This window comes from Mauremys mutica, chromosome 13, assembly GCF_020497125.1.
Source record: "Mauremys mutica isolate MM-2020 ecotype Southern chromosome 13, ASM2049712v1, whole genome shotgun sequence".
NCBI classification, from domain to species: Eukaryota; Metazoa; Chordata; order Testudines; family Geoemydidae; genus Mauremys; species Mauremys mutica.
This window is the reverse complement of record NC_059084.1, coordinates 3,720,868-3,748,025: the sequence shown is the minus strand read 5'-3', so window position 1 is coordinate 3,748,025 and position 27,158 is coordinate 3,720,868. Positions and strand designations below refer to the sequence as shown.

Sequence of the window (27,158 nt, the reverse complement as noted above, 5' to 3'; positions counted from 1 at the left end):
CCATGGGATCATCAAATTGTTTGTTTACAAGAGCATTACAGGTTTCAGAAGCAAGCAGAAGACGAATTTATGACTCAAAAATTGTAAGAATGTCTCTGCCAATTGGGCTGCAGTGGCGTAAACCAGTTTAGTTTGGAAAGTCTCCCTTGGGTTTGCTAGCCCCTTCATTATTTGGATTAAGTTTAATGAATTTACTCCAGTAATAAAAATGGTGACTCCCAAAAACTCTCTGATCCCTGTAATAAAGTATCGATGCTCGGGCTCGGACAGTGATGCTTTCGTATCTTGGAATGTTCCTGTGGCTCTCACTTCAGTGGCTTCACTCCAGTGTAGGCAGTTAGGAGATATTCACCAACTGAGTTGAAGTGGGTTTGCAAGTGTTTAATTTTGCAAAAGGCATGATTACCTGCTTATAAGCCCTCCTTTGGGAACAGTGGAAGACCCACCACCTTGAAAATAGACAGTTGCACCATAATAATGTGTGTGACTATATCAGCTGTCTCAAATGTTTTTGTATTCACATAAAGGGTCAAATGTTCAGTCACAGCCACTGAACTTTCATATTGACTTTTGTGGACCACCAAAAATAGGCATGTGTTCATTTTGCCTGTGGTCATCTGGCTGCTTGGTATTGAAGGCTGGCTAAAAATTTGTCTGAAGAGCCTGATTTTCCTGCCTGCCTTCTCTTTTTGCTCCCAAGCTTTAAAACTCTGTCCCAAAATGTCTTTAACTCGTGATGGTAATCAATAGTTGTAACTCATTTTCCTTTTGACCTGCCCCGATCCCTGCCTCTCATTCCCTGTGAGAAGTGAAGATGGCTGAAGAAGAAGACAGCTTGGAGGCTGAGATTGTTTATCCCATCACCTGTGGAGATAGTAAAGCCAACCTGATATGGAGGAAGTTCGTGTGCCCAGGCATTAATGTGAAATGTGTCCAGGTGAGGGTACAGAGTTCTTTGAAGGTCCCTAGGAAGGACCGCATGTATAGAGATAAGAGGTGTGCTCTTAGGTTACCTTCCTGGCCCAGAAAGGAGAATAAGGACCACAGATGCTAATGAAATCTAGCATTCCAGTGCTATTGCTATGGTAGATCACTCTACCTGTTTGCTAAACTCCATCCATATGTGGTTTTGACTGTGTCAGGAAGCAGGGCTCTGTTATAACTAAGCTGAGATCCTGCTTTAAAGGGGAAAGGAGAGGAAACTATTTCAAGTACCATTGTCTTCACACAGTCCGTTATTGTGACTTAGTGCTTCATAGGAAAACTGAGCAGCTCTGGCTAGAGCTTCAACTTCAATCTGGCTCTGCCTTTGCGCAATTTTCTAAAACCTAGACATTCCCTTTATCAATTCAGTCTAAGAGAAATTAATACGGTGATGCAAACCTTCTTGGTAAAGATGGTATTGACATGTTTCCACTCTTTCCACCCCAGATGATTGAGGGTGAAAAAAAACTCTTCATGAGTGGAGGAGTGGGGGGGGGGCACTTTTCATTCCCAGAACATATGTTTCATGATAACACAGTGAGGCATCAATGGTAAACAATAATCTGTCCCTTAAGAATTGTCTGCTTTCAGGCTGTGCTGCCAGAGAGCTTTTGACGAGATGGCCTACTCCCCCTCCTCTTGGAGAGATGGATCTTTCCATGTGTCTCTCTCTCCAAAGCAAACAGTAGAGACTGGAGCAGATCAGTTGTGCCTGCTACCACCGGAGATCAGCTTCCTCTTTGCACTTGACTCTGGTTCCTGTTATAGATAAGTGGTTCATGTCATGCAGCAGTTGGAAATACCAGATTTACTTTTAACATAGGAGGGAATGAAAAGAGCCCTGGAGGTGGTAAATCCCTACTGGAATTCCCCATAGAAGTTTTATTAAAGGAGGACTGTCTAGCGCAGAAGGGGTGGGTCCTAGGTCACCAATTCAAATCTACCTGGTCAGTAATGAGGGAAAGATGTCACATGACTATTCAATATAAAATATGCTGGTTGTCTCAATCTGGTTCCCAGTGGGACAGATGTCCCCATCATAAAAGCGGCTGCTGTCATTGGCACTAATTGTGCTTGTTGACTAACTCTGCAGAGGCCAAAGATTGAGCAGCCAAAGAACCTGAGTCTTAGCATCTCTTCTAGTCAAGTCATTGTTGAGGTGCTTTGTGGGGTTGACCATTGGGCAACATGCTTTTAGGAAGACTGGATACTAATGGTGGGTGGGAGCAATCTGTTTTCTGTCACTAGTTTGTTTGATAGTTAGTGGGAGCAGATGAGAGCTAAATAAAATAGTGTGTTAGTTGCACATGGTATGGAGCCGCACACAATAATGCAAAATATATTTTGCATAAACCGCATTAGGATGGATCTTGTATGGCCTTCCTGGCTGATGCTTTGTGGTATGTACAGGGCTAGGAGAAGAATTTGAAACCAATTTCTGCTAAAGTTCAGACTCTTGGCTCCTGTTAGGATATATTTCAGTGTAATCACAATATCCTGGTGGGTGATTTTCACTAGAGATGGGCCTAGCCCAGAGAGTCCTGTCAAACTTTGAGGTTATTCAGATCAGGAGTTTTGGTATGAGCCTAGCTTTGGTTTTAACAATAATATTAAAACTTGGCCATCAGGGTCGTTCTGCTCTGTCACTGGGCACAGTGCTAAATACAGTTTATGCACCCTGGTATAACATGTGCCTGTCCTCTCATGTGGAACAAGGCCACATTTTTCCTGCTGCCTCACACCATGTTGCATTTCTCCCCTTTGCAGTATGATGATCACCTAATTAGTCCCAAAGAGTTTGTCCACTTGGCTGGCAAGTCAACCCTGAAGGACTGGAAGCGAGCAATCCGGATGAATGGGATCATGCTCAGGTTAGTCTTTTTGCTTGCTTGTATATGTGCCTGGATGGCCATGGTTTCTTCTTTCTGCGAGAATCCAGGAGGATGTTCCGTATGCTCTGATACAGCTGTTAAGCGACTGAGTGGATATGTGTGCCACTGAATACACCAAAAATTTGTCCCAATAACTGTCTATCCATCCAATGATCAGTTTTATGTAAGTGTTTTCCTTGTTGCAGGTAGGCAGAGGTGGTTAAGAAATGAGGGTCTGTCACTACCTGTCATAGTCCCAGAGCAACAATGTGATATGCAGCTGCCTCTAGGTGGTACATGGCAGTTGTGTAACAGCCACACAGCAATAGTGCACAACAGTTTTAGAACAGGAAGTAAAGAGAATACACTATCCAGTTGGAAATGCAGAGGAAAGGCAATTGTTAATTTCCTTATCTGTTATATTCCTTATCTTCATATCAGTACCAATGTGGACACAAGAACAAATGAATATAAACTGGCTATCAGGAAGTTTAGACTTGAAATTAGACAAAGGTTTCTACCCATCAGAGGCGTGAAGTTCTGGAACAGCCTTCCAAGGGGAGTAGTGGGGGCAAAAGACATATCTGGCTTCAAGACTAAGCTTGATAAGTTTATGGAGGGGATGGTATGATGGGATAGCCTAATTTTGGCAATTAATTCATCTTTGACTACTAGCAGTAAATATGCCCAATGGCTTGTGATGGGATGTTAGATGGGGTAGGATCTGAGTTACTACAGAGAATTCTGTCTGGCTGGTGAGTCTTGCCCACATGCTCAGGGTTTACCCGATCGCCATATTTGGGGTCGGGAAGGAATTTTCCTCCAGGGCAGATTGCCAGAAGCCCTGGGGGTTTTTCGCCTTCCTCTGCAGCGTGGGGCACGGGTCACTTGCTAGAAGGTTCACTGCACCTTGAAGTCTTTAAACCATGATTTGAGGATTTCAATGGCTCAGTCACTGGTTTGATACAGGAGTGGGTGGGTGAGATTCTGTGGCCTGCATTGTGCAGGAGGTCAGACTAGATTATCATAATGGTCCCTTCTGACCTTAAAGTCTATGGTCAGACTTTACAAATCTCCTCTTACAAATAGTGTCATGAGATCTTTAATGGCCACAAGTTGTCAGACTGTGCTGTTTACATCTCTTCTAAAAGACAGAACTTGTGCAGTGGAGCACTCCTGAACACCATTCCAGAGCATTGGTTCATTACTGATTGAGAGAAGAATGCCACCTACTGAATCCGCACTTCCTGCTGCATGAGATTAATCTATCCATACTGTTATGTTATGTTATGTCTGTCTTAAACCACTTTTTTTGCCAAAATGCTTATTTGTGCCTTCCTCTTCTCTGGCCTTGACTACAGAAATTTGTTTCCTTATGGTCTCCCAGAGCACCAGCTTGATATTTCTATCTGACCAAAATCCACTTGTTTCTTCATCCATAGTCAGAAGCAAAAAGAATTCATCCCCTACCCTGGAATTGTCAATGGCTCCACGCTCCGTTCATAGCAAGGCTGCCCCACCCACTGAGCTCCTGCAATAACACAAACTGCTCTCGTATTATTGCTAATCAGCTTTTACTCATTGTAACCCAATACATCAGTGTTTTGGTAAGGCTGGTCTTCTGAGGAACAGAACCTGTTTACAAAGGATGTGTGAGGGCCAGCCCAGTAATCTAGTGGCAAACAGAGCCCAGCAATTCAAGATGTTGTCTCCAGCCAGCAGAGGCTCAGAGTACTAGAAGTACCTAGGGGTGAGGAGACATCTGTGTCACTCTGGTAATGTCCTTTTGCTGAGTTGAGATATCTCCTTTTTAGATTCCAAAAGGAGCTACATCCAGCCCTTCTTTACACTGAGGGAGAGTCTCCAGGACATGGGGTAGATGAATGGGTGATGAAGGGGAAACCAACTTTCTGCTATTTCACTGTTAATTTGAGGCTGTCATTGTGCCATACTTTATAGAGGTTCTGTGATGATGGGGGGACTTGTTTGGCATTAGATGTCCAATAGGACCAGATTAAGATCCTCCTTTGTCCTTCTCCCTGTTTGATAACTAAGCCTGGAGTTTGTCAAAAGAAGCCCATTGTGGCTCAATTTCCACTTTCTCTCCCTTCCTCAGCTGAGCATAATATCTTCTAACTGACCCCTCTGCGGGGCATTCAGCCAGTAGGCAGAGAACTCTGTGTGCTTGAACCTGATTCCCAATAAATCTCAGACTAACTTCTCCATCAGTGCTTCTAACCTGCTTATCGACTCAGGGACATTACCCACCATGCTTCCTGTACTCAAAGCGCTGGCATATATCTGTGAGTGTGGATATGCTGACACGGTTTTGCCCTATTCACAATGCATTAGCATGCTATTCAGCTCTAGTGAGCGGTATAGTTGTTAAACTCACATGTAAAGGCTGCATAGAAGGGGATTAAATGCTTGTCTTGTTGGTAAACAATTTTTCCCCTCTCTTCCTGTCAGAGTGGACTTACTCTCTCACACTTTCATTAATGGGCCACTAATTTGGTTAATGTTCCCAACAGAATTGTATAATAGGGAGAAAAGAGAAGCAACTCTTGGCCCATTACCTCTGCCAGTCCCTCTGACCTTTATTGGCCCCCTGAGCAGGAGTCCTGAGGGCACTTCAGCAGTTGATTATCCTGCAGGGCAATCTCATGTCCTGCTTCCTCTCCACCAGGCCAATTGGAATCGTCTTACATTTAAGGGAAAAGAAGGGCAGAAACTGAAGTGCAGAGTTAATTCGTGCAGGGTTTTGAGAGGTTCACGTGTTTGAAAGGCAGTTAAAAACTTCAGAAGGGGAGCTGTTTTTCAGTGATCTGTCTCACTGTGTCTGTGACATACTGGTACAAGTGTGTGCTCATGCTCATTCCTTGTGCTGCAGGAAGATCATGGACTCTGGAGAGCTGGATTTCTACCAACATACCAAGGTCTGTTCAAACACCTGCCGAAGCACTAAAATTGACCTGACCGGAGCCAGAGTGTCTCTGACCAGCCAGACGTCAACAGAGTATATTCCTCTCACCCCTGCCTCTGCAGATGGTATGTTGAGTGCTTTCCACAGCCCTCGCTATTGGGGCTCTTAAGAGTCAAAGCTTTATTACTGCTTCCTTATGAATGCAGTTACTGTTGTCTCTATCATGTTTTTTCTTGTTACCTTTTTCCTCCTTCACTTCTCCCCCTTCCCCTGTTGCTGGGTCTCCCATGTTGGAACTATGCAGAAGCAGCCATTGTAATGCTGCATGGCAGAGCAGTAGCTGCCTGGAAGGAAATCACTCGGGTACTCTGTAAGAATGATATTCATTCTAAAGAGTTACCCATACTGCATCCTGGCTTACTAGGAGCTGCATAGCCAAAGTAGTGGCCTCCAGATAATCTGCAGGAACGGAGTAGTCCCCCCGTGATGTGGTCATCCTTCAGTGCCAGCATCTGATCAGCTGCTAGCTGTCCTCAGTGTTCATGGCAGTAGGCTGCAGAGATGAGCATGATTTCTGTGTCGCAGCATGCTGGATTTGGGGCCCCTTTTATTGCACTTTCTTTCAAAGATGGCAACTGACTTCCTTCTGAATAATTTAGATATTTTCATTTAAGGCTCCGTTTCTGAATTATTTATTGCTTTTGTCTGATGAAAGATTAAATGCAGCCATAGAATGCTACAAATTTCTATCAGATCTCACACAAATAGGTTACAACAATGAATTTAAAAGGACATTGCTATAGAGTTTAAGTTCTAAATTTGATTTGCCTTAAGCAGGGAATGTTCTGTGGAAATGTGCTCCTATTTCTAAATACTTATATTTGCAAATCCTTTCGCCACTGAGAATTTACAAAAAAAAAAAAAAAAAAAGAAAAGAAAAATCTGATAACCATAGATTTTGCAGGAGAAAAGCAAAAATTGTTTTTGTAGTCTTGTGCTGGCTCTGCCCAGAGCATTTAACAATTGAATTCCAAGCTTTGGGCTAGTATTTAAGGTTGCTGTACATGTGTAACCCATTGTTTATTTCAGTGGTAGTTCCACCCCACAGTGTGGCTCTAACCCTTGTCGCTGTGAGCAGTCCTATTAATATAATCCAAGATGTTCACATGCAAACCAGAACGGTTCCACACTGTTGGTGTCAGGCTGTATTTGGCACAAGTGGGAAAAACCAAATTTGCAGAGTGGAAGGAACAAAGTCCTCAGGGAAAGAATTATTTGAAAACTACCGAGTGTCACAAACCGCTATTGTCTTTCAGGAGAGCATTCTAGTGCTCCCAGAATGATCACTGCATCTCTGGCCCAGATTTTGAGCTGTACAGCTCCTGCATGCAGCTTGACAGCCTCCTGGCAACTCAACTGACATGTGACTCCTTCATCTCCATAGTAACAGTACCATAGAGATTGGAAAGGGCTATGGAGAGCAGAGGTCACGTGTGTCTGGGCGGGAGTATGATCACAGTCATATATGCTGGAGGCAGCAAGGGTAGAACAGTATCCCAGTGTGTATTATCTGTAGGAATGATGAGGTCAGTTCAGTCTTCAGGCCTGTCAAACCACAGGTCAGAGCAGGGCCGGCTCTAGACCCCAGCACGCCAAGCGCGTGCTTGGGGCGGCACGCCGCGGGGGGCGCTCTGCTGGTCGCTGGGAGGGTGGCAAGCGGCTCCAGCAGACCTCCCGCAGGCGTGCCTGCGGAGGGTCTGCTGGTCCCGCGGCTTCGGTGGAGCATCCGCAGGCGTGCCTGCGGGAGGTCCATCGGAGCCGCGGGACCGGCGACCGACAGAGTGCCCCCCGCGGCGTGCCACCGTGCTTGGGGCGGCGAAATCGCTAGAGCCGCCCCTGGGTCAGAGGCAGTCTCTTAAGAATTTTGAGTCTCTTCCATGTCCTGTAGATTGGCAACAAGCCAGGTAATTGCCCTGAACACTTACCAGACCAGATACAAATTCTACTTGCCAGCCCTCTTGATACATTAATTTTTCTATTATTATAATAAAGAAATTACTCTCCCCAAGGCAAAGAGAATTTTGCAAGAGTTGTGTAAATAGTGCTCAGGATATTGCCTGGCTGTATGGAAAGGTAAGCAAAGCTCACACAATGGTCTCATGTGACTTTTAATCCCACTTCAGAGTCTCTGTTTGTCTGGCTTTCAGATGGAGGAGATAAGCTCATACAATATTGAGTACTGCATGGACTTGCCTGTTTTCTTGCATGTAACATAGTGAGTGGGTATATAATGCAGGGACAACCTGATGCTATATGGCGAGACTTGTCAAGCCATGACTTGTGTTTTCTTTTCCTTTTCGATCTTGGTTGCAGTAAATGGATCTCCTGCTACAATTACCATAGAAACTTGTGAGGAAGCCAGTGATTGGACCACTAGCATTGGAGGTACAGTTCAGGAAAACCACAAGACACAATGCTGTCAATATCTCCTGTCATACTCCATGTGGGCTACCTACATTTGAAAGGGATGTAGGGGGAGAAGGTGAGGAGAAAGAAAAGATAGGGTGAGTAGGAAAAGTGTTTCTGCCTGTAGGTGTTCCCATACTCAGCTGCCTGATCTTCATGGTATTTATTTGCCATAGCTTTAGATTATTGTAGTGTAGGACTAAGTCCTTTGTGTTTGCAGTGTGGCCACAACGTCGTCTTGGCATGAAATTTCTTCCAAGTGTCAGAATACCCAAGCATGGGTCAAATTCTGGCCACTGCCCTCAAAGGAGCCTGGGTGTGAGTCCTGAGATTTCTCCCATGGGTCTCTGATTCAGCAGAATTAAGAAGGATCATGGAGGATAACATGTGACACCCAAATGGGATAGGGATTTGTGGTGCAGCATCCAGTTGCCTGTGCTGGGTTGTGGAAGAGAAGTGAGTGAGACTCCTGGAAGGAGCTCTGCCTCAGTCCTCCTGGCTCAGGGTTCAGAGTGACTCACATGGTTCTTCTGCAGCTTCTCTGCCCTGTTGGGCAGGATCAGTCCTGTGTGATATGGGGAATGGGGGGACTATAAGGGGAAAGTATGTTCTTCCTTTAAAGCTAGGCAATTGACTTGGCTTTTCCCCCATTGCCCTGGGATGCCTGTTCGTACGGGGTTTTGCCCCATCCCCACCTGCCTATAGATAGAATGTCTTCTGCTTCAAACCCCACCAGAGCAAAGTCTAGAGTGAGCTCCTGCCTTTCGATAGGATTGCTGGATGTGCACACCCCTTTTACCTCACAATAAGGCATGGTGATGTATCCGTCATTCAGCCCCCCCACAGCCTTTTCCTGGTAGTCTGAGGTTCTCTCTTGTGCTTGCTGCTCCCCTAGATGACACGTTTGCATTCTGGCGAGGTCTGAAGGATGCAGGGCTGCTGGAAGAAGTGATCGAAGAGTTTCACCAGGAGCTTGTGGAGACCATGAAGGGCTTACAGCAGCGGGTCCAGGATCCTCCCTTACAGCTCAGTGGTAAAAGCCTAATTGCAGGAGCTAATAAGCAACATCTCTGTGTCTTGATTATTATGATTAAATGGCAAAAAACCTTTGTGAACGCAGAGTTAAGGTTGCCAGATGATAGCTCATGCCCTCCCAGAACATTGAGTTCAGCAAAACTCAGTCTTCTGAAAACCAGGAAATACAGTTAAGGTAAAAGCCCACACAGCCTTAACTCTGCCCTCCTTGAGCACTGCCCCACAGCACCCATAACACACTCCCACTCTGCCTTGTTACTGTAGTGGACAAGCACTACCTGTGCTGAAATATTGAGAGACTTCTTCCCACAGAGTACCACATTTGTCAGATTTGACAGCCACTTTAGACTCTTTACAACCCTTATCATGTGCATGCAGTATGCCACCTAAACCTATATTTTCCCCTCTCCATCATTAGATCCGTAGACTGCTCTCAGATCCCACCTTGCTGCTGACACCCGAGACGATTCTGCACTGAAATGATAGTGACACATGCACCTCTTTCCTTTGATAATATGCATGGGGGAACTCAGACCCAGATCTCCTCACATCACAATCACAGCTCTTCCAAGCTGCTCCAGCTTATTCCTCCACTATTCAATACAGCTACACCTGACACAGTGACTGCAGCTGGAGTGCATGCAGATAATGCCCAGTGGCTTATGCCAGCTCCAGGGGGGGGCAGAGTTAAGGTTGCATAGGGGTTACAATAACTTTAAGTGTGTGAGAGAAGACTGGTGTGTCTCTCTTTCTCTAACCCCTGCCTCACCATTCCCTGCAAAACATAGTCCCCTCCTCCCCACCAACACTTCCAGTGCACCATCCCATTAAGCCATTAGTTGGCAATGTAGAAGCCATTAACACGTAAGAAGCTGCTCCTTGCCATCTCCTGCATTATGCTGCTGTGTACACATATCACGGGCAGCAGCTTACGAGAGGGCCATATGCTCCCTTGGTTATACACTGAGCTGTGTATACCTTGGCTGTACACTGAGCTGGGCCCACTCCCACTACACACCTCCAGCTGAGATTTCTGACCCTGCTTCAGCCAGGCTTCCCTAGCCATGTCCCATGTCCATCCAGTTCGCCCCTCCTTCAAACCGGGCTCCCTCCCCAGGCATGTTATGTATTTTAGCTATTCTTCTTATGGACTTCAGATGTTGACATGGTTACCTTCAGTCCCCCCCAGCCCAGATCCCAGCTCACATGGAGGGGTATGGAGAGGCACTCAGAGTCCCCAAGAGAAGCAAGGTCCCCTACATCCCAGAACACACAGGGGCAGGGAAAGGGGCTCAGACCCCTGCAGAGGTGTAAGGCTCCCGCAGATCCCAGCGCACACACACTGAATGGGAGAACTGAGGGCTAACCCCCATCTTCTCTGCTACGCCTCACATTCTCCAACCCACTTCCTTCTCCCTTCCCCAATACCTCCTCCCACCCCTTATCTGAGCCCCTCAATCACTCTTCCCTCCCCTGCCACCCATTCCCATTTATCCCATCCCTGGCGCCACACCAAACCCCTCTTCTCCTGTTCCCACCTACTCTTGCACCCCTAATCAGCCTCCTCTCCCACTGAGCATTGACATGTGTATTTTATTTTATTTTTGGAAAATATTTGCAGTACCTTCTGAATATTCTGCTATATTCAGATTACAATTCCCCAAAATAAAAAAAAACCCTTTGATAGAGGCAGATTGGGCAACATGTCTGCTTTTTTCACTTCAGATTTCTTCCCTAGGTTGGATTTGAACTCACAATGCCTGGGATGGAGATCAGATTCAGTGTAGGTTACATTCCCTCAGAACTCCTGTGACCTGGAAGTAGTTTTCCAGATAGTTAGCCTCTCATGCCGCATATGCTCAGTGTAATACCTTAGGAGCAAGAATAAGCACATGAGGCTTGTGATGAGAAGCAAAAGCTTTTTGAAATAGCAGTGTAACTTGATTTCCCACAAAGGGCTGGTGGGTGCCATGCACTCTGTTGGGGGAACCTCATGCAATGATCTGAGCGCTTGTTGAGCTTTGTCTGTGAGCCAAAAAAGTTGCCAGAATCTCTCAACTTTTGTTTTGGGAGATGTATCTTGAAACCTCCTTGGTCAGATGATCCCAAATTTGGATCGCTAACAAAACCCTGTGGCCCATGAGGCAAACCATATTTCAAGACAATCCAAGTAGCCATGTAGATTTTCGAGCACTTAGAGTTGAACTTCAAACAAAAAGCTAGTCTTAATTATAGCAGAATGAATTATGCTCATTTTGCTGGCATCCCTTTAATGCTCACATGCAGGGTAGGGTTTGGAAATAACTGGCTGCTATGGACGGTGCGTCAGTGGTGCAGGATAGTTCCCTTAGAATCTGCAATGCAGTCTGTGGTAAAAATTTGTTTCCAGCAGTTGGCAAACAGATTCCCACTGGCTTTGCCATCTGTGCACGTGCCCTGCTAATTTGAGTCCGTTTCTGCAGTTCATTGCGCTGCATCGTTAGAAGGTGACACACCATGTGATGTAGTCGGAGATTGAAGGAAACTGACTGTCCTTCCCACTCACACATGTCACTGAATATAGAACAAATAATTTAATATGACTGCTTCGTATTTTGGAATGTCTGAGACTGAGGGGCAGCGTCACTTTGAGAAACTCTTTGCCCTTCAATTATGGGATTTTCTTTTCTTTGGGGATGTCTGTGTGAAATTACTCAGACAACAGTCATCTTAACCACAAGGTTTAATTTACAAGCACTGAGAAAACAGAATGAAAATAAAAGTAATTGTTTGCTAAACTCCTCTAGATTTATGCTCTCCATAAACGGAGCTAGAAGGCATTTTCAGCATTGGTAAAGTGGGGAGAAAAAGGCTTCTAGCTTGTATCCTGTGAAAGCAATTCTCTCCTCTGACCACGCTTTGGTCTGCCTGTCAGCAGTGCTTGCTGTCCAGATAGCAACTAACTGTGTGTCCCAGGAACTCTCTTATCAATCTCTGTTTGGGAAGAAAGGACTATTGTCTCTTAATCACCCCTTGATGCTTCTCCCCACCCTTCCTGTCTCAGTATTTTACGCATAAATACTAATGAATTCTTAAACTCTGACCTCTTGCATTATCCTAAAACAGATTTGGCTTTGTCAGTTTAGTGCAGCGGTTCTCAAACGTCATTGGAACACAAACCTCTTCTGACAACAACAATTACTACACAACCCCAGGAGGGGGACTGAAGACTGAGCCTGCCCGAGCCCCACCGCCCTGGGTGGGAGAGGTCCAAAGCCCAAGGGTGTCAGCCCCAGGTCGCGGACCTGTAACCTGAGCCCCGCCGTCCAGCCAGGTGGTCGGGCTCAGGCTTCGGCCCTGGCCCTAGGCCCCAGCAAGTCTGACGTCAGCCTTGGTGACCCATGAAAATAGGGTTGCGACCCACAGTTTGAGAACTGCTGCTTTGGCATATCTGTGTTTTACCAAAACAAAGGTAAATTCTTTTTGTAGGGAATGATTCTTTCCTCAACAATCAGTATTTATTTTTCTGTTTTAAGATGCTGTCTTACTCAACAACATAGTCCAGAATTTCGGCATGCTGGACCTGGTAAAGAAAGTTCTAGCTAGCCACAAGTGCCAGATGGATCGCTCAAGAGAACAATACACACGGGATTTAGCAGGTATGCCCAACTGGAATTTCAGTGTTCTTCTGTTAGCATCGCTGACACTGTCCTGGAGTTTTTCTTTGTAGGAAAGTAGATTTTTTTTTTTTTTTTGCTAAGCCAATGCATGCTAGATCAGGTTAGCTTGGAATGATGCTAAAGAATTAGCTACATTGCCTTGGTTATGGTACTTCAGTTGTTACTATGCTGTTAACTAGGAAGATGGCCACTGGGAAGCTTATGCTAGGTGGAGGTTGGACAGTACCCATACTAACATTCATTACGGTCTCTTGTTTTTTAGCATTGGAGCAGCAATGTGACGAGCACCGCAAGCGAGCAAAGGAGCTGAAGCACAAATCGCAGCATCTCAACAATGTGCTGATGACTCTGACTCCAGTCTCCATCCCAGCACCTTTAAAACGCCCCAGACTTACCAGGGCCACATCTGGGCCAGCTGCTATCACCTCTCAAGTCCTGACCCAGTCAGCACAAATTGCCTTGGCCCCAGGAGTGCCCGTCTCTCAGCTTGCCAACCTCCCTCTCAGCAAAGTGGTGTCTGCCCTTCCAGCTTCAGTGCTTGGGAAAAGTACATCTCAGGCTCCCTCAGCCAGCTCCCCAGCCTCTCCGTTATTGGGAGGATACACTGTACTGGCTTCCTCAGGCTCTAGTTTCCCCAACACCGTTGAGATCCATCCCGACGCTTCCAACCTGACAGTCCTCAGCACGGCAGCCATACAAGATGGTAGCACTGTGGTGAAAGTGGTGAGCCCTTTTCAGCTGCTCACCCTCCCGGGACTAGGCACCACCATACAGAACGTAACACAAATGGCTCCCAGCGGGAGCACAATTGTGACGGTGCCGTCGAGCGCCGTTGAGGATGCCACGGCGTCGGACGAACACACCACCACCATCGAGGTGACAACAGTGGCAGAAGAGCCAGAGCAGAAATGAAAAGAGTACTTGCCTGGAGGGACATTTTTTTGTGACGTACTCTGGCTTGAACTGCCTTTTCTCTGCCTGCGCTGAGGGAAGAGGGAACAGTATAAAGAGGGCACAGGGAATTGAGACTCCGAGGTAGATTGGCTAAAAGGAGTAATAATGAGGTTTGAGCCAAAGAAAGGGAAAAAGAGAGACCACCAAAAAAGAGGGGGGGAAATGAATCGCACTGACCCATTAACCGGTTTACATATAAAACTTTCCTCCCATGTTTTCCTGGAACACATGTCATCTTCATGTCTAGTTCACTAGCTCTGCATCGTCTCTAGACATCTCAGCTGGAACAGAGCGTCAAGAGAAGCAGATGTGGGCAGGGCCAGAGAACAGGGAATGAGCAGAAAGTAGCGAAAGGTTAAGGAAACAGTAGATGATGAGGCATTTGACCCGAAGCTAAGGGGTAAGTGGCCAAGGGGCACTCCTGAGTTCTGGCATGATTCAATACTGCATGTAGGCCAACAATACTAGGGAGTCTGCTGCTTCCCCTTCACAGCAGAGGGCAGTTTGGGAAGCTGGTGGGTGGGCCGGTACAGAGTGCATAACTGGGCATGAAAAATGTGTGTGACAGTTGAGGTAAAGCAGCCTTGGACCAGGGAAGGTCCTCTGATGTGTCAGTCACAGGGCTGATCCAAGTGACCCTTGTTGCTGGTTTCTGCACATAATGTTGGGTTTGGGTAGTTAAATGCAGCATCTCAATATTACCAAATGTGCAGTCTCCTCATTGTGAGTGAGAAGCTGGTCTCCCAGGTCTGATCATTGAGAGTGGGAGTGGGGACAGTTATTAAAGGTTTTGGTTCCATCCAGGGACAGGTGTGGAAAATCTGTATCTTCTGAGGATTTAGGGTCTCCTTCTGTTTTCTCAAAAATCTGTTCTTTTGGGGTTTTAAAAAAAAGGAAACTCTTGTGGCCCTTCTGGTTGTGAAGATGATGTCCAGGGGCACAGTTGTACTGTTGAGTATGCAGAGAAACCAATTAAATAATAGCACTAAGAGACATCTGAACTTCTTCCATCTTAGCAGGTGTTAACTGTGGAATCTAATCATCTCCATGTCTCTGCTAACCTCTTATCAGAAGCATCTAGCCAATGAGCCTTATCTAGTGTGGCTGCGTGTTCTTGTCCCCTCCCAGTGTGTCCAAAAGGATATTTTGTGGGCTGCAAGGTTTGAATATGCAAATAGAATATTCAAATATCAAATACTCTTGATTATTCAGCTCGCTGAGAGGTTCGCTACTGTCCTTATTTTTGTAAAAGTAGTGTGTGTGAGAAAGTGACATTTCAGCTAGAGACAGTGTTAAAGGGGCTGGATTCCTGCAGTGTGGGTTTTCTATCAACTTGATCTGGCAGCAGCAGCAACAACAGGTCACTTTAATAAGCTAATAAATATTTTTGAAAGAGTGCTGCTGGCTTAATGCATCTCCTTGTCTGTGTCTGATTGTTACAGCTAAAGCACAAAGCTGACTCCAAGAATGAACAGAATCCTTTTCCTCTTCTCCGCATGCCCTCTACACACACCTGCAAAGAAATACTGCCAATCCTTCCAAAATTTTGGCAATACACTGTTTCAGGTTATACCTTAGGAAGTTATTTCCCTAGTGCTGTGGTGGTAGGAGAAAGCCAAGGGTGCTTTCCCTCACATGAGCATAGACTGGTGTGTTAGCAAAGTGAAGGGAATGTCATTGGAAACCTAGACTGGGGCTTGGTAGGAAATAAATGTCCTTTGTTTGCTGCCTTAACCCTTTGGAAAGATTTAATACACCTCTACCTTAATATAACACTGTCCTCGGGAGCCAAAAAATCTTACTCCGTTATAGGTGAAACCACGTTATATCGAACTTGATTTGATCCGCCAGAATGTGGAGGCCTGCCCGCCCGGAGCGCTGCTTTACCGCGTTATATCTGAATTTGTGTTTAATTGGGTGGCGTTATATCGGGGTAGAGGGGTAGTGGCAAAGCTTTAGATTTGGGATTAGCATCCCCTGATGCTTTCTTTACTACTGTTTTTTCTAGACCAGCCTGGAATTCCATATGTTGGTGCTAATAAAACTCTAAGAATGGGTGAAGGCATGTTATTGTTAATGTCTTTACATAGCATTTTTAAAGGTGTTAGGGCTTTTTAATAAATTAAGAAATCGAATTTGAATGATAGGAGGAGAGTCGTCTTTCTCCTCTTCTTTTAAGTGGTGGAGAAGGCAGGAGTCTGCAAGCAAACAGAACAGGGCTTTCCAGAAATGTTAATTATAGCCTTGACATCACCTCATTTTGTGAATGAAAATAAGCTTAGCCCAAGACTTGTTATTAATTACATAAAGGGATTTCTTTGTGGCTGATGCTCTTAACTCCAGGAGGCAGGAAACATTTATGACAAAACCATGCAAACCTAACCAACTATTTTGGATGGGAAGCAACAACCCTCAAAAGACCTTTCACTTTTGTTGTGTCTCTTCCCCAGCTTGGCTATGAAATGCTGCTGAGGGTGGTCTCAGTAATGGGTGGAATTAGGATGCTTCTATGAGAAAGCAGTTGTGCCCTTACAGACAAGAGAGGTGCTTGATGGAAATGGGGAAGAAATTAGAGAGGGTTGGTGGTGGGTGGGGTAGGAAATGGCAAGATGAAAGATTTGAACCCTATGCTGCCTTCCCTCTAGTTAGAATATCAGGGTTGGAAGGGACCTCGGGAGGTCATATAGTCCAATCCTCTGCTCAAAGCAGGACCAAATCCCCAGACAGGTTTATGCCCCAGATCCCAAAATGGCCCCTGAACTGACAACCCTGGGTTTAGCAGGCCAATACTCAAACCACTGAGCTATCCCTCCTAAAGGGCCCTACTCTGTCTGGGGGGTGGAGGGGGCACAGTAGGGACAAGCAACAGGAGTACCTAGCAGGTGACTGTGGTTCAGGAATCAGCCACAGGGATATGGTTCAGGAATCACTAGCTCTTGTTTTACTGAGTTCAGGCTCCATTGAAGCAACAGCTTGGAGTCCACAGATTTGCTTGGCAGAAGATGTAAAGCAGGGGTTCTCAAACTGGGGGTCGGGACCCCTCAGGGGGTCACGAGGTTATTACATGGGGGGTCGCGTGCTATCACCCTCCACCCCAAACCCTGCTTTGCCTCCAGCATTTATAATGGTGTTAAATAAGAACATAAGAACATAAGAAAGGCCGTACCGGGTCAGACCAAAGGTCCATCTAGCCCAGTATCTGTCTACCGACAGTGGCCAATGCCAGGTGCCCCAGAGGGAGTGAACCTAACAGGCAATGATCAAGTGATCTCTCTCCTGCCATCCATCTCCATCCTCTGACGAACAGAGGCTAGGGACACCATTCTTACCCATCCTGGCTAATATATAAAGAAGTGTTTTTAATGCATAAGGGGGGTCGCAATCAGAGGCTTGCTGTGTGAAAGGGGTCACCAGTACAAAAGTCTGAGAACCCCTGATGTAAAGAAATACTAGCAACCCCAACCCCCCACGCCATGAAAGAGACAGCGCAGCTATTAACTGTGTTGGGGACCTTTCATGCATCTTGTGCTCTTTAGCAAAAGGTGTATTGTCAGCTGAAATAATCATGGGAAGCACATATGTCCCTTGTGTGCCTCTCACGTGTGGCATTTAACCTGCCGCTTATGAGCCTGGAGTTCTGATCAATACTGCCTGTATCTCCAATACCAAGCAGCATGGTGACATCAGGAATGCTCTCCACTGCCCATTATGTGGAGGGAAGGGGTGGCCTTCCAATGTGTGGGGAGCTAGTCCCCTATCCCCATTGGAGACGGGAATAAAGGCAGTTGCATGGTTGGATTCCCCCTGCTCCTAAGCATTTGGGTACAAGTAGAGGAAGAAAACACACATCCTTTCACCAGGAAGAGAAGGGAGAGATTACGTTAAATAGCATCACCAAGCCACTAAACAATCCCAGTGTGACATCCTGACATGACGTTGTGACCTTTACTGACTGGACACCCACAGCTTAAAAGTGTTGCTTGGCATGATGGATATTAGGGCCTTAAATCACTGACTTTTAAATATCTCAGGGTGTATTCTTGTATGCTACTGTATTAGGCTGTTAAATTGTGATGTCACACACAGATGCTGGATCACTATGCAAATGTTGCAACATGAAGCCAGGATGTTGCCCAGGAATTACTTTGTGTGTCTGCAACCTCTGCGGTTCAACAGCATGCAAGAGCATAACGAAATAAACAGGCTGTCGGGCATTAAAACTAATTAAACCAAATTTGCTTCCGTATCTGATCCCCCCTCTCTCGCTTTGTTGGAAGCTCTAAACTGTTTAGTGGCCAGACACTGACAACTCCAGGAAATCTAATCAGGATTCTTCATTTGTTTTGCTATGTGAGACACTGTCTGTTGCTGAGGTTTTTGTAATGTTTTCCCAAGGATATGAGATACCCACGGTTGTGAAGGAAATTTTTGTTAATGATTGTCAGGAGGCTGCTGTTTTCCTCATATATATTTTGGCAATACAGTCGTAAACAGTGTAAAGCATGTATGGAGCTATAAAGCAATATGGAGAGTAAAATGTATTGAAGCACTTCCGTCTGAGGCCAGTAGGTGTGGCTAGAGAGAAGCATATTGTGACGCTTGCCAGAGCACAGCAGCCAAAAGATAGACAGGAATAAAAGAGAGACGGTTGGGAGAGGTCTGTTCTCCCCCAGAATGCATATGTATGACTGCCATTAACATTCATTTATTCTGTCTGTGTATATCTGGGTGACAGTAGGCTGCATAGGCAGGATCTTGTCTGGATTTACACACCAAAGTGTGATTTAGGAGCTACTGGCTAAAATCCAGTGGTCTTTAAACAATATGTGCCTGGTAGGTAAAAGGGTTGGCTTGGCTGCTAGGGCCTTAACTCACCAGCTTTCTAATATTTCATGGCACACTTTTTTTCAGTGTATAGGGACAAATACACCTAAGTCCTGGTGTCCTGAGGGAATCCGTGCTCTTCCATTTTCTTCACTGCAGTAGATTCTGCTTATTAACAGACCTCAGTTTCCAGCAAAAAAGTTGCTATTCTCTGGTAATTGCTAATGAGCAGAAAGCAGGTTTGTGAGGCTGCACTGAAGGAAGGAAGCACTGGGACCCGCTGAGTGCTGGCTCCAGGCAGGTTAGCAAGGCAGCAGCCAGGGAAAGCAGGTCCCAGTGTTTCCTTCTTTAGTTGCAGCCCTGCAAACCTGCCTATCATGGAGCCTTTCTTCCAAAAACATTAGCAACATGTTGTTACCAGTATCCAAATCCCATTAAGATTAAAGTCAATGAGATGGAATTGGTTCCTAGCAAAATGGTGCTATTAATCAGAAGTTGTTAATGTCCAGGTTGCTATTAAGTGGAATCTACTGTATTTCCGTGAACATAAGAACGGCCACACTGGGTCAGACCAATGGTCCATCTCACCCAGTAACCTGTCTTCTGACAGAGGCTTCAGAGGGAATGAACAGAACAGGGCAGTTTATCAAGTGATTCATCCCCTGTCATCTAGTCCCAGTTTGTGGCAGTCAGAGGCTTAGGGACACCCAGAGCATGGGGCTGCATCCCTGGCCCCCCTGGCTAATAGCCACTGATGGGCCTGTCCTCCAGGAACTTATCTAGTACTTTTTTGAACCCAGTTATACTTTTGGCCTTCACATCATCCTCTGGCAACGAGTTCCACGCTTGTGTGAAGTACTTCCTTTTATTTGGTGTAGACCCGCTGCCTATTGATTTCATTGGGTGGCCCCTGGTTCTTGTGTTCTGTGAAAGGGTAAATAGCACTTCCTTATTTACTTTCTCCACACCAGTCATGATTTTATTGACCCCTCCCATATCCCACCTTAGTTGTCTCTTTTCCAAGCTGAATAGCTCCAGTCTTTTTAATCTTGCCTCATATGGAAGCTGTTCTACACCCCTAATCATTTTTGTTGCCCTTTTCTGTACCTTAGGAGCACAAAGGCCAGAAGAGGTGTGTGCATCCCCTTGTTGGGGTTATTTTCCACCTGCTGGACTGGGGTGTGTATCTGTTACCAGCACAGAGCAAAGTCAGGCTGCTTTAAGCATTCACACTCCCCCTTCACCCACAGGCCTGTTGCTATTCTATAACTCACACTGAGGAGGGGGAAGGGCTGGTTCAAACCACCCAGCCCTGTGCAAGTGAGTCAGAGCAGGCGTGCTGACGATTATTATGTGGGGCCAGCATGGTCTGTTTTCATTGTTCCTCCCACTCACGCTCCTGAAACTCCCTCCATTCTCACAGGGCCCAGTCCCGCTCCCACTGATGTGAACGGAACGACTCTCAGGGTGTGTTTACAGTGCAGTTAGACATCTGCAGCTGGCCCATGCCAGCTGACTCCTGCTCGAAGGGCTCAGGCTAAGGCTGGGCCAGCTCCAGGGTTTTTGCCGCCCCAGGCAGCAAAAAGAAAAAAAGCCACGATTGCGATCTGCAGCTCTGCTGCCGCTGCTTCAGCTTCAGCGGCAATTCAGCGGCTGGTCCTTTGCTCCGAGAGGGAGTGAGGGACCCGCCGCCGAAGACCCGGACGTGCCGCCCCTCACTGTTGGCCACCCCAAGCACCTGCTTGCTGGGCTGGTGCCTGGAGCCAGCCCTGGGCTAAGGGGCTGTTTAATTGCAGTGTAGATGTTCACGCTCATGCTGCAGCCCTAGCTCTGGGAACCTCCCACCTTGCAGGGTCCTAGAGCCCAGGCTCCAGCCTGAGCCCGAACGTCTACACCACAATTAAATCGCCCCTTAGGCCAAGCAGCCGGCAATGTAGTAACTGCCGTGTAGACATACCCTTATTGACTTCAGTGAGCATTGGCCAGGCCCATAGGTCCTAGGCTGTGTCCTGTGATCCCACTGCAAGTAGGACAGGCTCAGTGGACCTGGAGGTGTCAAGGGGGAGTACAGAGAGGTATATGGGGATGTTCTAATGTATCTTGTATCAAATGGACCTAACAGGAAGAATTTCTGGCTGCTGATAGCCATTCCAAGAGTATAACAGAACATGCCTTGTAAAGGCAATGATGCATCCTAAGTACAGTGGTACTAAATGGGGTGGATTCACCCGCAGCTGGGGTGCAAATTGCTTCTCTGCCCCGGCAGTGAACACAGTGACCCAGGGAGATTTGCCGCCAAGGAAGGGCAGGCAGCCTGAAGGGTGAGATGCTGCCAGTGAAGGCCTCGCTAGGTTTCCTGTGAATTGCTGTATTTCCCACCTGTGACCAGTTCTAGGTGGTGCTACCCTACTTCAGGCTTCCTCTGGAAAGTGAAGGTTGCTGGTACATTATCCTTCAAGCCAAACTTTCTGCTGCTTGCAACCCTGTTATCTGGATTATGAATCCAGCATGATCCAGGGGTGAATCTAGCCCAGAGACTGTTCTTGAGTGGAAGAAGGCACCTGACTTCAGGCTCATGCATTGCAGGGTACTCCAGGCAGGCAGGGTTTGGTATAACTGCACCCTGGGTTGAATGATACTGCTTAGTAGGTCTGTCTGCCTTGCACAGATAAGTCTTTATACACAGTTGCTCTGCAGTCTTCCCTACATAACTTTGCCAGTGCTCCTCAACTCTGACCAATAGCCCCTCTCCCATTCTGTTATGTTCACAGCATACAAACAAAGAAATAGATAAAAATATGGAATACTCTTTCTTGAAGGTTGCAATGTATCACTACTTTATTTCTTAAAATCCAAAATCTTAACACACAAGAACCAAAAACGGAGAGACACAAAGCAGGCTGCTCCCTACGGCAAGGCATGGCTCACCCACTTTGCTCTAGGTAGGCTGGCTTTTTGCAGACTGACTTTGATAGATCCAGATTGCAAGCTTCCCTACAGAGTCCCCTACCCTGCAAGCAGGACCCGGAAAACTCTTGAAATTTCAAGTGATAGCTTACAATTTTAACAGTTTTTAATTCACCACATACTCAAATCCTGGATCGCCTAAACAGTGACTGTCAATTGTGCCATGTTGCATGGAATCTTGCTATTCCAGACATGCTTTCTCAGCAAAATTAGTGCCCTTTCTGTGTCTGAATTTCATTAATCTGGTAGGATATTTTTGTCAAAGGACGTTTACAGTATCTCTTTATTCATTTGGATTAGGGTTGAGTACGTTGTTTGTTCGTAAGGAATATGTGCACTGGAGGTGCAGTTCTAATGTGTTTGGTTTGCAGTATTCTAGCTCAGAGCAAATCTGCAACACAGAGCAGTTTGGAAAAGATGTCGTCCATCTGCTGTCTGCACTGTGATTTGTTTATGTTTTTTGGTAAAACTAGAACGGTCAGATTAATATCCATTGCTGTCGTGGCCTTGGTAAACGCCACCAAACATCTTCTACAACTGTAAAATCAGCCTTAGTAACCTAAGTACCCACTAGGGCTGCCTTTGCCTAATACATGAGAGACAGGCTAGAAGGTGCTGAATGTGGCCCAGGTTGTGCTACAAAACCAGCCATGTGTAAGCATAGCTGTGAAAAAAGGACTGTGGCCAAGCGATGGCCTCATATGATTTACTCTTGATGGCAGTCTCTTTGTCTGCACTGACCAACACGAGACACTCCCCTCTCCCCGCCAATTCACAGATGCAGGTCCCTTGGTGGCACCGGCAGTGGAGGCTGGTCATGTAGACGGGGCTTTTACCAGCGTGTTCTCTACTTGCCTGAGCCCTGTCTACACTACGGCATTTGCTGTTGCCATGGTGATGCTGCACCTGTGGTGCGAATTTATGGGTGATAATCTACCTGGGTAAATGAGGCCTATCAGCAGAGAAACACAGTTCTCTAATGTGGTTCTAGGGGTTTTTTTGTTTGCTTGTTTTTCTGCACACAGAGGCAAGAATAAGCCATGGTATAACCAGGTTTGACCTCAATCACCGCAGAGTTATTCGTGTGGTGAAGTCAGCAGAACAGAAATTTTTTCTTTAAAAATTCATAAATAAATAAAGGGACCCAAGAGCATCCTGAAGCTCAGGAACCAAAAGGAAAAGAAACCTCTCTCTCCAGATAGACAGATCTGAGATTTCCAAATATCCATCTGTGTATAATATTAATATATTTATTTTAAAATCACGATTGACTGGTTGGCTCAAGTGCTGCAAATAGTAGTTATTACTAGGAGTTGATACAGCTGAAGGTACCAGTGATATAGTGAGAGCACAACTCCTTGTTCTATTTAAAGGTCCATGATATCAAGTGTGCAGTGGAAAAACTAAGAGCACAAAACTCGGGTCCTGCCAGTAAGTGAAAAAGTCAATGACTTTAACCTAAATCTTTAAAATCAGCATTCATTTGTAATTATGGAACCCAAACACACATTATGTTACTATTTTGGGAGTCTTAAAATCTTTACTTTCTAAATTTAATTAGAAAGAGAGTGCTTTTCTTCTTACCTGGCACTTGGATAAGAACAGAACAGAGCATTGTCTTTCGATAATTCTGCTGTGACATGTATACTGAGACATCTAGGGTTAAAATTCTCCAGTAAAGAGAGCCAGAGATGCATGCATGCATGCAAATATACAACCACTGTGCTATGGTGATTGCATATGCAGATTGGGTAAATGAGCGCTCACACAGATAAATGAGTGCTCACGTGACAAGTTAGATGCCTACCTGGCAACTTGCACATGCATTTACCCAAGCATGTGTTGTAAATGTGCATGCTGCCCTTTGTGGGGCACTGCTAGGCTGGATTTCCAAAGGAGACTGCAGGAATTAAGCAGCTGCTGTGGAAATTGAACGGGATTTAAGTTCCTGTCTGCTTTAGGATCTTTTGAAAATCCCAGCCCTGCACTTTGCAAATGTGGCCCTTATTTCCATGGAAACTGACAATGACCCTGTGACAGCGTTTTATCCTGTCATACCAAATGACGGAGGTAGATTTACTAGGTTTTTGGGTGGACATCAGTGTAATCAATCTGAGATATTTATCACACACACACACACACACACAGAGAACTACAGCATCTGAGCACTTCGCAATCTTCAATGGCTTTAGCCTCACAGTACCCTGTGAGATAGGGCAGTGCTATTATCCCTACTAGATAGATGGGGAACAAAGGCAGAGAGAGACTAAGGACCAGTTTTTCAAAGGGATTTAGGTGTGTAAAGATGTGGATAGGTGCTTAGCAGTAGTTTCAAAAGCACCTGGGGCCAAACTCCCATCTGCATTGCTAGGTGCCTAAATACCTTTGAAAATGTGACCCTAAGTGACTCGCCCAAGGTCACACAAGCTAGTTTGTGGTGGAGCTGGGAACTGAACCTGGATCTCCCAAGTCTCAGGCCCTAACCAGTGGACCATCCTTCCTCTCTCAATAATAATGGTAGCAGTAAATATGGTGACAGTCACTACCTGCACCATTAGTTTGTTGCTACAAGCAAGGACCTGCCTACCTATGAAAATACAGATTTTTTAAATTAAAGAAAAGCCTGTTGCTGTTAGTTCCAAGTTGACCTGAGTGCCTGACACGTTCCAATTGTAGTGACTGAAGGTGATACCTGCTTCAATCTGGCTGGCAAAGAGTGTGTTCCGCATAGCTGTCAGTAAGACACAAGAGGGTGTGGCATAAGGACCAGAATAACCCTGCCAGAGAGACTCTAAAACCTAACTCCGGCAGCTGATTGTCTATCTGTGGCACTCCTAGGTGGAGTGATACCTGATGGTATCGTTACACCCTGCAGCAACTAGGTTTTGTTGGGTTTATTTTTCCCCAGTATAATGTAATTTGTTTTGCTTCTTCAGACTTGGAGTTTTGGTCCAGCATCCCCCAGCTCAGGGGACCAGATTCTCTGCTGACAAAGCATCTGTGCCAACGTCCACCAGCTGCGAGACAAACTCCGAATGCTCAGTGAGCAGGCAGAGCCTATCTTGTGTGAATCCCATGGTGGGTAATTCACAGGGGTGATGTCAAGGTACAAAAAATGTAGTGTATTTTTCTTAAAATCTATACCTGTGATTAGCAATAGCTGAGGTTAGTGCAATGTGAAGGACTGTAACAGTAGATCTATATTTTATTGGTGAACCTCTCCTTTTGGCATTTCATTCAGCACAAACAGTGCAACAGAACTGGTCAGTTCCACTCTCTGGTTCTAGTCCAGCCTTGCAAAATTCTGCTTGGGCTGAGCAGAATAAGTGTCTGATGGGAGTAAAACAGGGTCCTTGTCTCACACACCAGGCAGATGAGCAGACTTTGTGGCTGCGTAGGTCTCATACACTTTCATAACAATCTTGGGTGTTTGAATCCCTTTCCATTTCCCCTGCAGTATCACATCATTTGCAGAACAGGGTGGCTTTGGTCTTGCTGATAGGATCCTCTGTCATCCAAGGGTATATACTCTCCGCTCCATACGCAGGACTTAGCCATGCTGTTTACTGTACAGTAAGTTACAGGGAGGATGGCGGCACATGCTTAAGTATCTACTCCAAGGGCTTGTCTACAAGCCAAAGTTGCTTTAATTACACCTCTCTAGTTAACCCCCTAGTGAGGATGCAGTTATATTGGTATAAGAGAGCATATAGTGGTATAGCTTACTCCCGTGGCTCTGCGGGTAGAGCAGTCCCTTCTGAGAGTAAGGATGGCTCAGAGGTTAGGGTGCTGGCTGAGACCTTGGTTCAAGTACCGGCTCTGCCATAGACTCTGTGACCTTGGGCAAGTACCTTAGTGTCTTTGGCCCTCAATTTCCATCTGTACAAAGGGGACCATAGCCCTCCCTTACAGTACAGGGGTGATATGAGGCTAAATCTCCTGCGGAGCCTGAGGTGCTCAGATATCCCAGCGAGGGGGGCTACATAAGTATCATCTAAGATAAAACAGGCTGTATGGGAATAAAGGGCATGGATAAAACTATCCCATGTTAGGGGCTGTACTGCTTTAACTATTGGGGTAAAAAAAATCACACCCCAGCCAAAATAGGCCAGGCCAAAGACCTGCCTCAGCAAAGCACAGGTAATTATGTACTTAAGTCCCAATGATTTCAATGAAATTTAATCAGGTGCTCAAGTGCTTTGCTAAATCCGGGGCCTAAAATATTCTGCTCTGAAATACCATATGCTTGATTCTCAAACAGAGAAAGAGGCTAGAACTTCAACAGTTCTCCCATTCCACTCAACAGAACAGCTTCAACTCCTTAGGGGTGCTTAGGTGCATTTAATGGTGAATGGCAGATGATGTCATGGCTCCATTGTTGAAATTGTCATAGGAGCACTGGGGTTTGCTAGCTAGGAGACAGTTGAGGTGTCTGGTACTGGGAAGGAGGAATGCATCTCATCCTCTTTTGGCCAGGAGTGGAGGCTCTTTAAAGCTGGAGGAAAGATTTCACTTCCTCATTTCTCATCTCAGTAACTAGCTGCTCCAATGCACCCTATCCTGAGGTCCGTCGTTATTCATTGTTTCTGGTGAAATTATTAACAGTTAAATTGTTAACCAAGCTTACATTCAGCCTGCCAACATTAGGCTTCCGAGTTAATATTCAAGTTAGATAAATGGAAGCAGTGCACACATTTCTCAGAACTATTGCTCTGAGATAGCTGTAGGCTTAGGCAAAGACTGCTGTGTTGGTTGCGTTCAGCTCACTCTCAGAAGTTTTCTTTGCAACCAGAAGCACTAAAGATTGTATATAGTCTATGTTAAAAAACAAATGAGAACTTTACATTTTTAGACCACAGCTAAGTGGTAGGGAAATAAAAACTGAAGTTCTGTGTCTATTTACATGGCAGCATAATCACATTATAGACAGGAGGCTGGAGAATGGTGAACCCACTAGGAAAAGACAGCAGAAAGTCAGTGAGGAATGGACTGTCACCTTGGATCCATACAAGGGGAATGGGATGTGACACACCTGATAGAATTCCCTAGTCTCGCCTCTGTCCTATTATATACATGTCATAGGTTTGACCATGTCTTGGCAGAGGTGTTTCTGCCTATAGTCAAATGCCCTGCCGTGCTGGGCACCTCCCGGCAGCAGCGTCTGCCCTGTTTTACTTTTGAAGTGAGTCTGACGAAACAACTACAGTTGCTTAGTTAGGGATTGTATATTTGAGATAGGTCCTATTTCTGTGCAACACCTCTCAGGGAATCATGTTTCCTCTAGTGCAAGTAAAAAAAAACAAACCCCACCTTGTATTGACCTCAGAAATCAAAAGGAGGCTGGTTTTGGTATTCAAGGAATATGAATCACGTTTGTTGTCTAATGTGAAAACCTAAATACCATGTCTATAAAACACATCAGGTAGGTGACCCTTTAATTTGGGACAAAGCAAGGTTGCTGTCAACTAGGGACCA

General features: G+C 45.7%; 1 protein-coding gene across 2 annotated transcripts in view; it reads left to right on the top strand.

Moving 5' to 3' along the window:
- Window positions 1-15,290, top strand: part of GMEB2 (glucocorticoid modulatory element binding protein 2) — a 41,262-nt gene extending 25,972 nt beyond the window's left edge. The window contains exons 4-10 of one of the 2 annotated variants that reach the window (XM_044986343.1): window positions 810-937; window positions 2,752-2,855; window positions 5,746-5,903; window positions 8,152-8,223; window positions 9,140-9,277; window positions 12,795-12,917; window positions 13,201-15,290. In XM_044986343.1, the coding sequence (XP_044842278.1) occupies window positions 810-937; window positions 2,752-2,855; window positions 5,746-5,903; window positions 8,152-8,223; window positions 9,140-9,277; window positions 12,795-12,917; window positions 13,201-13,850 (1,373 nt within the window). In that variant the 3' untranslated portion in view covers window positions 13,851-15,290. The remainder of the gene's footprint in view (window positions 1-809; window positions 938-2,751; window positions 2,856-5,745; window positions 5,904-8,151; window positions 8,224-9,139; window positions 9,278-12,794; window positions 12,918-13,200) is intronic. The other variant, XM_044986344.1, reaches the window with a different exon arrangement.
- Window positions 15,291-27,158: the final 11,868 nt, after the last annotated feature.